This window comes from Sapajus apella, unplaced genomic scaffold (genome assembly GCF_009761245.1).
Source record: "Sapajus apella isolate SASKATOON/1434 unplaced genomic scaffold, GSC_monkey_1.0 scaffold3, whole genome shotgun sequence".
Classification (NCBI taxonomy): domain Eukaryota; kingdom Metazoa; phylum Chordata; class Mammalia; order Primates; family Cebidae; genus Sapajus; species Sapajus apella.
In genome coordinates this window covers 13,848,085-13,860,540 of record NW_022436943.1, presented here as the reverse complement: position 1 = coordinate 13,860,540, position 12,456 = coordinate 13,848,085, and the positions used below count along the sequence as shown (strand labels likewise).

Sequence of the window (12,456 nt, the reverse complement as noted above, 5' to 3'; positions counted from 1 at the left end):
AAACCAGTAATTTAGCAGGGATATGAGGAATGGAGGATCATGGCTAAGCAGAGAATGTGAGCCCCATCTAGAGAATAGAGAAGGAAGCCCCTTGTACTCACATAATACTGTAAGCATTTGAGTTTGGAACCCTTCTTTGGAAGAAATTGCTGTTGAAAGTACCTTTTTGGAGACTGAGTTTAGCTTGTAATACTTTTATCTAGTTGGATTTCATATATTGAACTTTAAAAAATGAGTGGTAAAAGGTTAGAGATTGCTTATCACATTTAAAGATTTAACCTTTTAAATATTAGTTTCATTTTTAATGCAGTGACAATAAAGTTGATACTATTCTATAGCAGCAGTGTTACCTATCTCAGTATCACCTGTAAGTGCACATTAAAACCTATTGTATAAGTGTCCCAGAGTGCTTGTAAGACTTAAGAATACAAAAAATACATGGCTTTTGCCTTTGAGAAACTTACAGTCTGATGGATGGGGCAAGTCATGTGCATAAAAATGAATAATATTGGGAGATTGTTACCACAGAGTAGTCAGTGACTGATATTAATACAAATACACTGGAAATTGCTTCAAAAAAATTGTTGAAGTGGGATTTAAGCTGAGTTGAAGTTGAAAAGATAAATCCAAGCAAAAGTGTTGCATAAAAATAAGCATGTTATATCAATATGAGGATCAGTGAATATGTAGTTTGGCCACATTGAAACTAGCAGGTAACTTAAAATGGAGAGCTGGATCATAGAAGAACTTGAATGGAGGGCTGAGGAATTGGGCAGTGGAGTTCTTAAAGGCTGTTGAGCAGAGGTATGATGTATATATGAGTATATTTAAGATCTGTTTTTAAATTCACATGTTAATGCTAAAAAATAACTTTGATTTATTTTCTTATAGAGAATGGTTTTTCTTGCTTTCGCATGAAGTTTTGAACCCAATGTATTGCTTATTTGAGTATGCGGGCAAGAACAACTATTGTCTGCAGATCAATCCAGCATCTACCATTAATCCAGACCATCTTTCATACTTCTGTTTCATTGGTCGTTTTATTGCCATGGTGAGTTCTTGACTTTATTATTTTTATTTATTTAAATTTGTTACAAATGTGTTAGAGAAGACTTTTTTTAAAAAAAGATAAACATTATATTTGCTATTCACAAATTTTATTACCAAGAAAGTTTTCCTGGAAAGAGAGTATAAAAATATATTTTTTGAGTACCTATATAAAATCAGGATTGTGAATATGAAGGTTATTGATATAGCCACTTAGTCTTTAAAAGTCCTTTCATTTTTAAAATTAAAACCCATTTATAGTATGACTACTTTTGTTTGCTTATTTATTTTTAATAGAAAACAATTTAATACTTTTGAGACAGGATCACACTCTGTTACCCAGGCTGGAGTGCAGTGGCATGACCTCAGCTAACTGCAACCTCCATTTTGCAGACTCAAGTGATCCTCCCACCTCAGCCTCCGAAGTAGCAGAGACTCCAAGCTCGCCTCACCGTGCCAGCTAATTTTGTTGGGGTTTCACCATGTTGCTCAAGCTGGTCTCAAACTCCTGGGCTCATGTGATCTGCCTGCGTTGGCCTCCCAAAGTGCTAGGATTATAATGCGAGCCACTGCTCCCAGCCTACTTTTCTATAAAAGGAAAATCTGAGCTATCCAACAATTGTATTTTATTGTTTTTGGCGTTTTTAGAGCTTTGCAGGAACTCTTATGGAAGTATTGTCTTTTGGGAAGTGTTTGTATTTATTTACTCATTTATTTGCATTTTATTATCTATTAATTAATTCAGCAAAAATTTATTGACAGCTCTACTGTAATGCCAAGCACTGTTCTAGGCTCCAGAGATGAAAAAAATACACAGTTGATGCTCTCAGGCACCTAAAGTCTGTTAGACAGAAACAAATAATCAATGACTATATTCTGAAGGAAATAGTGTGTTGCTAGGAAGCCTCACTGATGGATGACACATGAACAGAAATTGAAGAAAGCTAGGGACTGAATCTTGCAGGTATCTTGGTGAATATTCAGGAATGACAAGACAAAGCCTCTAGTGTGGAAGTGAACTCTTGACTGAGAAAGAGACCAGTATAGCTGCAGCAGAGTATGTGAGAGAGAATGTAGTAGGAGATGAGATTGGGAGATGCTGTCTGGAATCTTTAGAAAATTCACATAAGAGTTGACTAGGGCAGTGAATGATATGATCGAAGTAACATGATCTAACTTAAATATTAATAAGCTTGCTTTACCATTATGTAGAAGACAGACTATAATTGGGGGCATAGGAAAACACAGCTAAAAGCAGGAAAGCCATTTGCACCAATCTAGGTGAAAGATAATAGTGGCTTGGACTTGTGTCTTGTAGCAGTGGAGGAAGTGAGAAGTGGTTTGGATTCTGGTTATATTGCAAGGTTAGAACTAGCAGAGTTTTCTGACAGATTAGATGCAGGGTGTGAGGGGGAGTCAAGTATGGCAACAATATTTGTGGCCAGCTTGTCTGGTTGCAAATTTTGGAGGTGGAGGAAATCAAGAATATTTAGGTTTGGCTCATTAAGTCTGAAGTAGACATCCAAATGGAGATGTTAAAGAAATAGTTGGAGGTATAATTCTGGCAATGAAGGGATATCTAGTTTAGAGATAGGCATTTGGGAATTCTTGGCACACAGAGAGTATTAAAAGTCTATATGATTGTTTATAATCACTATATAAATTCATTCCTTATGAATTCTGGATATTAGACCTTTGTTGGATCCACAGTTGTTTAATATTTTCTCCCATTCTGTAAGTTTTTTGTTTACTCCCTCTCTTGCTGTGCAGAAGCTCTTTAGCTTAATTAGGTCCTACCTATCAATTTTTGTTTTTGTTGCAGTTGCTTTTGAGGACTTAGCCAGAAATTTTTTTGCCAAGGCTAATATCAAGAGGGCATTTCCTAGGTTTTCTTCTAGGATTTTAATAGTTTTAGTTCTTACATTTAAGTATTTAATCCATCTTGAGTTAATTTTTGTGTATGATAAGAGGTAGCACTCTAGTTTCATTCTCCTGTATATGGGTAGCCAGCTAGGGGATCACATTTCAATAGGAGATTTGGAGGAGACAAACATCTAAACTATACTATGAAGTTAGAGGATAAAGAATTTAATAAAGTCAGAATATAAGGAATATGAGAGCCATGGGCTTGAGTTGGAGAGAGGAAGAAATTTATTTAGCACACGTACCAAGTAATAGAAAGATTACCCATAATAAGATTATATGGATTCAGATGCTAGTAGTGAGTAGATATAGTAGAACACACAAAAGTTCTCTTCTGGTTGCTTCGGTTTCCCTCAATGAAATAGGAAGTAAGGTCATCAATTCAGAATGAATGGGGAGAAGTAAGTATTTGAGGAAAGAGGAGTAGGAATGACATAGTCATCTAGGAAAGTGGGAAAGTGAATGCAGTAGGGAAATGTGATTACCAGGAAATAGACCAGTAAGGAAATGTGACTGTTGGTCGTGGAGCAGTCATCTTTGATTGTTTATGCATTTCTAGCATGTTCCGTTGCCTACGTACAGGCATTTAGTAACTTGAGAGTTGAACTTAGCTAGGCTTGGGATTTTGCTAGAAATAAACTGGTGGTGGTAGGGTTTGAAGGGAGTTATTTTAATGATTGACTATGGAATCTAAACTGAGTAAGGGGAGACATAACTCATGAGAGGGCTGAGGTATAGTGTTAATAGCTTCAGTGGATGTTTTAGTTTTCCAAAGTTGCTGGGAGTCTGGGGCTTCCTGTGCTGGTTATTGTGAATAGGAGTGAAGGCACAATGGGGTTAGTCCAAAAAACCTCACAGGCAATGGTGAGAGTAAGAAAGGAACAGGAGAGTGGCCTTTTCAGGTGCACAGGGCCCTTCTGCACTCCTTATCCAATTAGATTAATTTAATTTATAAAACATTTAGGAAGATTGAGGCAGGGTATGGTAATAGAAGTCCTTTATCACCTATACAGTTTTTGATATATATTATATAGCTATGTGTATGATAATAGAAGTCCTTTATCACCCTATGCAATTTTTGATATATATTATATAACTATGTGTTATAAAATAGATTTTGTTTTAGCTTTTTCATACCTAGCATTTTATATATTTTAATTTTCATAATTTATGCCATTCACTTATTCAAATCTTTGTTTACTTGTAAACTGTCATGATTTTTCTGTTATCATTGTTCTCTAAGAAATTGTTATTTTGCAAGTTTTATTATAAAATGCTTCATTTTTCTTTGCAGGCATTATTTCATGGAAAGTTTATCGATACTGGTTTCTCTTTACCATTCTACAAGCGTATGTTAAGTAAAAAACTTACTATTAAGGATTTGGAATCTATTGATACTGAATTTTATAACTCCCTTATCTGGATAAGGTTTGAAGATTTTTGTTTTGCAATAAGCCATTTTTTTGAAACCCATTTTGTTTCATTTTGTTAATTAGTGTATATATATTTTACTCAGAGATAACAACATTGAAGAATGTGGCTTAGAAATGTACTTTTCTGTTGACATGGAGATTTTGGGAAAAGTTACTTCACATGACCTGAAGTTGGGAGGTTCCAATATTCTGGTGACTGAGGAGAACAAAGATGAATATATTGGGTAAGGTGATATACCTTGTTAAGCTTAATTTCTAGAACACGTCAGAATTAAATCCTCTGTCTGTACCCTTAATTGTATCCCCTTTTCACGCCTTTGGGAAGTTCTTCTCACCAGTACCAGTGTTCTTGAAAGAAAGAGAATATATGTTGACCCTCATTTTCCCATTGCCATTTGCTGTAACCATTCTACCATTTCCTTTTCCATATCATTTTCCCTTTTTTAACTTAGGCTTTTAAATAGTGTTCACCACAGCCTCTTTCTTGAAACTCTGTGTTTTCTTGAACTCTGTGATCCTATGTCATACTGATTTTCTTTACTTTCTCTTTTTTTTGTTTTTTTAATTTTGTTTTTAGAGAGGGTTTCACTCTGTCACTCAGGGTGGAATGGTGGCGTGATCATAGCTTACTGCAGACTTGACCTCCTGGGCTCAAGCAATCCTCCTGCCTTAGTCTCCTGAGGATAGGCTTATACTACCATGTCCAGCTAATTTAAAATAATTTTTTTTGTAAAGACAGGGTCTCATTGTATTGTCCAGACTGGTCTCAAACTCTTGGCCTCAAGTCATCCTCCTTCCTCAGCCTCCCAAAGTGTTGGGATTACAGGCATGAGCCACCACTTCTGGTCACTTGTTTTTTAATGGCAGTTTTCTAAATCTCCTATATCTTAAATATAGGCCTTTTTCCAAGATTTTATTGCAATCTGCTTCTCTAAATAATTTGCTAACATAGCAACAATTTTCTGTTAAAGTTATATCTAAACTTTAGAAATAATTTCTATTTGCCAGCCAGGTAAATCCAAACATTTTCAGGAAAGAACCAGGCAGTAAACTTTTTAGGCTTATTTCAACCACTCAGCTCTGTGGTATAGTGCAAAAGTAGCCATAGGTAGTGTATAAACAGATGTGTGATTGTCTTTCAGTAAAACACTTATAGACACTGAAATTTGATTTTATATAATTTTCATATCCTAAAATACTTTTAATATTTTTCATCCATTTTTTAAAAAATGCTAAGGCTATTCTTAGCTCACATGCTAGACAAAAAAAAAAAAAAAGACGATTAGGCCCACAGGCCATAATGTGCCAACACCTGAACTGCAGATGACTCTTAAATGTAATGTGTCTAAAATCCAACTTTTCATTTCTCCTAGCTGTTGCCTCTTACTGATCTCTTCTATGAATAGACTACCATTTTTACCCTCTTAGATTCTGGCTGTCATCTGTCTCTTTCAGATTCTTTGTTTTTTATATTTGTTTTGAAAAATGGATTGGATTATACACATTACTCTGTAGCTTACTTTTTTTCATCTTAAGGACAGTACAGCTAAATCTAACTTATTTTCTAACAGCTAGGTAAATTGTGGTGTATGTATTCTATACTTTTCAGCCATTTCTGCCAATAGAGATCATTTAGGTTGTGTCCAGTTTGGGCCACTACAAACAAGACAGCAGAAAACTTCCTTAAGCATGAATCCATACATCCTGCTACTTAGTTTTGTGGGCTAGATTTTTAAGAAGTGAAGTTACTGGATCAGAAAATATTTAATAGATGCTGCTATGTGGCTTTTATAAAATGTCATAGCCATTCTTTTTTCACTTCTTAACTTGTAAATTGCTATGACCTTTCAAATATACATCCTTAGTGTATCTGCTTACTAAGTTTAATGTATCCTTCTTAGCTTGGCATTCTCAGCCTCTTCTTTTTTCTGCTAAACCAGAAAAAAGTGAGAGAAATTACCAATAACTGATTTCTTCTTTTATACCTTTGTACTCTGTTAGGTATTTTTGTTTTGTTTTGTTCTCCAATGTGCATTTATAACGCTAACTAGAAAAAAACAGTAACACTATATATTAAGGAAAATATATTCACAAAGATTATGTATAAAGCACTGGACTTTCTATATCTGTTAAACGTGAGCCTTCCACAAAGTCCAACAAAAATAAATACCACAACCTGAGCAGTTAAAAAAAATGCTATCAGTGGTTTCAAATATCAAAAGCACTCTAAATAAAATTTTACCATGTAAGATTTATATTTACTTTCTGTTAAGCACTGTTTCAAAATATTTTATCACCTTAATACTATTGATAGTTAATCATGAATGCAGTAGTTTTTGGAAGATTTTGTTTCAGTCTCAATAACATACTTTAGTTTTTTTTAATCTTGCTCTTGAAAATTATGTGATAACACTCTAGTTGTGATTTTTTTTAAGTGCACAAGATAGGCCATCAGTGAATCTATAAGTAAATGAATGGTAGAAATAGATATGAAGCACTACTGGAATCCAAAGTGGAAAGAGAACAATTATTTCTGCTGGGAGGAATCAGGAAAGTTCTTCATTGGATGTTATGTATTAAGTTAGGTCTTAAAAGATGCATGGGAGGCTGGTGGCTCCTGCCTGTAATCCCAGGACTTTGGGAGGCTGAGGTGGATGGATCACTTGAGCCCAGGAGTTCAAGACCAGCCTAAGAAACATGGCAAAACCTCATCTCTACAAAAAATAAAAATAAATTAGCTGGGCATGGTGGCGTGCACTTGTAGTCCAGCCACTAGGGAGGCTGAAGTGGGAGGATCACCTGAGCCCATGGAGGTCAAGGATGCAGTGAGACCAGGCAAGAGTGAGACCCCATGTTAAGAAAAGTAGATACATGAAAGCCTGCCTTATAGAGGGAGATGTTTTTGGGACAGGGAAAACAGGAAGAGCAGAATTGATGTTTTAAGGGGATACGTTGATGGTGAGAATTAGTGGCTATAAAGGAGCCTACAGTGATAGCCAGGTTTAAAATTACCTTGGTTTAAAATTTGGTTGAATAGAGGTGAGAAAGTGAAAACACTGAGTATGTTGTACTCTTATAATGAATGTGGTGGTAAAGAGAGGACAGAGTAATTTTAAAAAGAAACTGGGTTAAAGGAAGAGTTTTTGGAAAAGAATAGTCTGAATACCTATGTGGACAAATGGGAAGAAAAGTTGGAGTTGAGGATATGGGACAAAGAGGGTTTAGTAAGTGAAGAAAAATTTTGGAGGCAGCCTTAGAAAAGCATCAGGCCAGCTTCCTCTAGGAAATAAAAAGAAGAGTTGGAAATGGGAGGAGTGTGAATAGCTTGGCTTTCTTTTCATCTGCTAGAATCTGTGTATGAGGTGGTGTATGTTGCTTCTCTAGGAAGACTTTTCCAGATCCATCTCCTTTTGGAACCTCCTTTTACAGATTTTGTGTCATACAGATTTTCTTCCTTATTTCCTTTCTATCATACTTCCCTGCTCTTATGGCTGCTTTATATATGTCTCATTAGAATGTTTTGTTTCCATCTTAATTGAGTTCTTCTATTCTAGTTAGGAAATCTTCATGTTCGCCAATAAACCATCAGGTAAAGAACCTGTTCTCCAGCCTTAAGGTCTCTCAGACCATAAACCTACACCAGCACATGGCTTGTTGACATACGGTCATTGCATAGTGAGATAATCCCTTGCCTCCCTTGAGTCAAGAGTCCTCAGGTCTGTCATGGCAATGCTTGGTGTAAGAAGAGCCTATTAAATGACTAGCTATTCCTTTCCTGAGTGAGCACATGATATTTGTACTTACTTGTCTAGATATAAACAGGAAATAATTAGTGCTAGGATTTGGCTGTCTTACTAGTGAAGAACCTCCTATTTATTTTCTTTTTTCTGTTTTTTTCCTTTCCTGTTTATTTTAAAAGCATCCTTTTTAATAGCTACCTATGTGCTAAAACTGATTTCCTCAAATGTGTTAACTCTAAAATTATATACATACATACATATACACATACATCACATTTATATATGTGTGTTGTGAATATATATGTGACATTTAGAAAAGAGAAAGCTATAGAAGTTCTTGGTGTTTTTAAGTATTTTACTTTACATATAAATTACCTATTTTTAAATACCATCTTTATTTTCAGTTTAATGACAGAATGGCGTTTTTCTCGAGGAGTACAAGAACAGACCAAAGCTTTCCTTGATGGTTTTAATGAAGTTGTTCCTCTTCAGTGGCTACAGTACTTCGATGAAAAAGAATTAGAGGTTAGGCTCTTTTATTATGCTATTGTAAGGAATGTTAGTTGGGGGAGGGACTAATTTTGTGCTTTTATAGAACAGTGTTCACACATTTTAAAATCCTGTAGCATAATCTTGAATCCTCTCATTTGTCCAGATGTCAAGGTAGTGTTTATCGTAGCACTGGGTAAAAGTCTTGATTATGTTCTCTGAACCATATGATGCCATGAGCACAAAATCATCAATCAGTGTCAGTTGTTAGAGGTCTTGAAGAGTTATTGGAATATTATTGATAATTCTGAAATTTCAGTTTAGTAGTGAGCTGCTTCAAAGATCAGAGTTTTAAGCCATGAGTACTTAGTGGTCTTAACTGTATTTAGGCTTGTTAGAAGTATATCCGGCATGTGTGTGTGTGTTATAAAATAAACATATCTTAAAATATACCATCTTAACTATTTTTAAGTGTTCAGTAATGTTAAATGTATGCACATTGTGCATCTGATCTCAGGAATGTTTTCATCTTGCAAAACTGAAACTCTGTATTCATTAGACAACAAGTCCCCTTTTTCCCTAGCCCCTGGCAACTACCATTCTACTTTGTTTCTGTGAATCTGACTACTCTTGATACCACCTATGAGTGAAATTATACAGTAATTTACTTTCTGTGACTGGGTTATTTCACTTAGCACAATATCCTCAAAGTTCATTCCTGCTATCGTATGTGTCAGAATTTTCTTCCTTTTTTAGACCAAATAATACTCCACTATAGGTATATGCACTACCACATGGTGTTATCCATTTGTCCTTCAAGGGACCTTTGTGTGGCTTCCATCTTTTGGCTGTTGTGAATAGTGCTGCCGTCAACACAGGTGTACAGATATTTCTTTGAGATCCTGTTTCTTCTGGATATATACCCAGGAATAGTATTGTTGGATCATATGGGTAATCCTCTATTTAAGTTTTAGAGGAACTACCATACTGTTTTCTATTTCAGTTGCACCATTTTACATTCCTATTAAACATGTAGAAAGATTCCAGTTTCCACATCTTTCCCTACACTTATGTTCTGTTTCTTGTTTTTTCATTTGTTTGTTTTAATAGTATCCACCCTAATGGGTATGAGGGGATATTTCATTGTGGTTTTGATTTGCATTTCCCTGATGATTAGTTACCAATAATTTTCGAAGTCTTATTTTCCTATGTAAATTAGAACATAGGGTATTTGAACAGTCCTTGGCATTTCCTCACTGCCTACTTTGGGTATGCTATTTTAACTGTAGCCCTCTTGGGCCTGCTATTAAGAAACTTCATTCATGTAACCACATGTGCCTATGAAAAATAGCACTTTACAGTAATATTCCTATGTAGGAATTAGCCTTTTGGCAATCCTAACTAACTTAGGAAGTACAGTTGTCCCTTGGTATCTGTGGGGGATTGGTTCTGTAAGGTACCCATGGACACCACAATTCACGGACGCTCAAGTCCTTACAGTATGCAATAGCATACTATTTACATATAACCTACACACTTCTCCCTTATACTTTAAATCATGTCTAGATTACTTATAAATACCTAATGCAATGCAAATGCTATGGTAAGTAGTTATACCATATTTTTAATTATTTTATTTTGAAGTTGTCATATTATTCTTTTTCTCAGATCTTTTCAATCCACCATTGGTTTGAATTGCTGATATGAAAGCTGTGGTTATGGAAAGCCAATATGTATGAAAATCAGGACTGACATATAGACTACTACTAATCCTGGTTAACATCTTTTTTAACAGTTTGCTTACACAAATTAACAGAAGCATATTAGAAGACTAGCATGGAAGACATTTTTAGAGTAGCATTTATTAATCTTTTTTAAAACCACAGACTTAATTTTTAATCTGAAGACAGATATCTTGCATCCTCTAAATTCATACACCTAAGTATTCCATACCTCCAATTAAGAATGCTTATTTTGGCTGAGCGTGGTGGCTGATACCTGTAATCCCAACGCTTTGGGAGGCCAAGAGTTCAAGAAACCCCATCTCTACTAAAAATACAAAAATTAGCCAGGCGTGATGGCATGCACTGTAGTCCCAGCTATTTGGGAGGCTGAGGCAGAAGAACCGCTTGAACCCAGGAGGCGAAGGTTGCAGTGATCCAGGATCATGCCACTGCACTCCAGCCTGAGCGACAGAGTGAGACTCCATCTCAAAAAAAAAAAAAAAAAAAAAAAAAAAGAATGCCTATTTTAGAGGCCCACTCAGTCAGAGAGGGATGTTATAGTGATATAGTGAGAGCCCTATGTTGAAGTGGAGATGAAACTAAAACAGGAGATCAAGAAGCAGAAGACGAGGAATATACAGTTTATGTACCCTTGGCAGGGTTTGTAATGTTCTCACATACTACCCTGTATGGAGGCCATATGATACTTTCCTTTTACATATAAGGTGACTGAAGCCCTTAATGATTATTTGCTTTGAGCTAATCAGTTAAGAGTACAATTAAGAATGTCAGTCAATTAAGAGTGTGGAGCTGTGAGAAAATACAGATTTTGTCTTGTTTTGCTTCGTCCTGAGTTTTACTCCTAGTCTGTTGTTTTTTCTTCTACTGCCATCATTGCCTCTCTTACCACAGTAATGGTCATTCACACTATTATTCACAGTAATGGCTATGCATAATTGCGTCCCCCTTTTATATGTTAACATCTTTTTAATGTTTAAGAGATATACTAGTCATTCTTTCTGAAAACTCTTACTACACTAGGAGTAGAAGGCAACTTTCTTAGTTTGATAAAGGGAATCATCAACAACAAAAAACCTTAACATTATTCTAAATGGTACTATTTTGAAAGTTTCCCATTGAGTTTGGGAACAAGGCAAAGAGGTCTACTCTTACCACTTCTATTCAATATTTTACCAAATACCCTAGCCAGTGGTAAAAGCAGAAATAAGAAGTATAAAGATTGGAAATAAGTAAAACTGCCTATATTCACAGAGGAAAACATGATTCTCAGCTTAGATTGGAAAGTGCTAGACAACCCACCAAAAAACTACTAGAAATAGTGAATTTAACAAGGTGTGGGTACAAAGTTAATACTTTAAAAATCAATTGTATTTTTATGTATTAGCAACAGACACTTACAATTTAGATTTTAGTTTCATTTGTGACAACATCAAAAAATGAGCAAATTTAACCAAAAACACACAAGACCTCTATACTTAAAACTCAAAACATTGCTCAGAAAAATTAAGGAAGATTTAAATAAATGAAGAGATACACCATGTTATATTGTTAAAAGTGTCAATTCTCTCCAAATTGATTTAGAGATTAAGCATCTTAGCAGAATTTTTTATAGAAAGTGACAGGCTGATTTCAAAATAATAAGGAAATACAGAGACCCTGGAAGAGCAGAGCCAATTTTGAGAAAGGACAGACTTGGAGGATTTACATCACTTGATTTTAATACTTATTTCTAACACAAAAAAAAACAATAACCATAAAAGAAAAATGTGGAGCCGGGCACGGTGGCTCAAGCCTGTAATCCCAGCACTTTGGGAGGCCGAGGCGGGTGGATCACGAGGTCAAGAGATCGAGACCATCCTAGTCAACATGGTGAAACCCCGTCTCTACTAAAAATACAAAAAATTAGCTGGGCATGGTGGCGCGTGCCTGTAATCCCAGCTACTCAGGAGGCTGAGGCAGGAGAATTGCCTGAACCCAGGAGGCGGAGGTTGCGGTGAGCCGAGATCGCGCCATTGCACTCCAGCCTGGGTAACAAGAGCGAAACTCCGTCTCAAGAAAAAAAAAAAAAAAAAAAAAAAA

The 12,456-nt window shown here is 35.6% G+C and overlaps 1 protein-coding gene across 6 annotated transcripts in view; it reads left to right on the top strand.

Annotated features, from left to right (window-relative positions):
- The window catches only part of WWP1 (WW domain containing E3 ubiquitin protein ligase 1), a 117,543-nt gene that overhangs the window by 92,820 nt on the left and 12,267 nt on the right, over positions 1-12,456 (top strand). For 3 of the 6 annotated variants that reach the window (XM_032249888.1, XM_032249897.1, XM_032249921.1), the window contains 4 exons: positions 892-1,051; positions 4,265-4,398; positions 4,487-4,627; positions 8,548-8,668. In XM_032249888.1, coding sequence (XP_032105779.1) covers positions 892-1,051; positions 4,265-4,398; positions 4,487-4,627; positions 8,548-8,668 — 556 coding nt within the window. Of the gene's footprint in view, positions 1-891; positions 1,052-4,264; positions 4,399-4,486; positions 4,628-6,838; positions 7,084-8,547; positions 8,669-12,456 lie in introns of those variants that run through there. The other 3 variants (XR_004260305.1, XM_032249911.1, XM_032249916.1) reach the window with 2 other exon arrangements.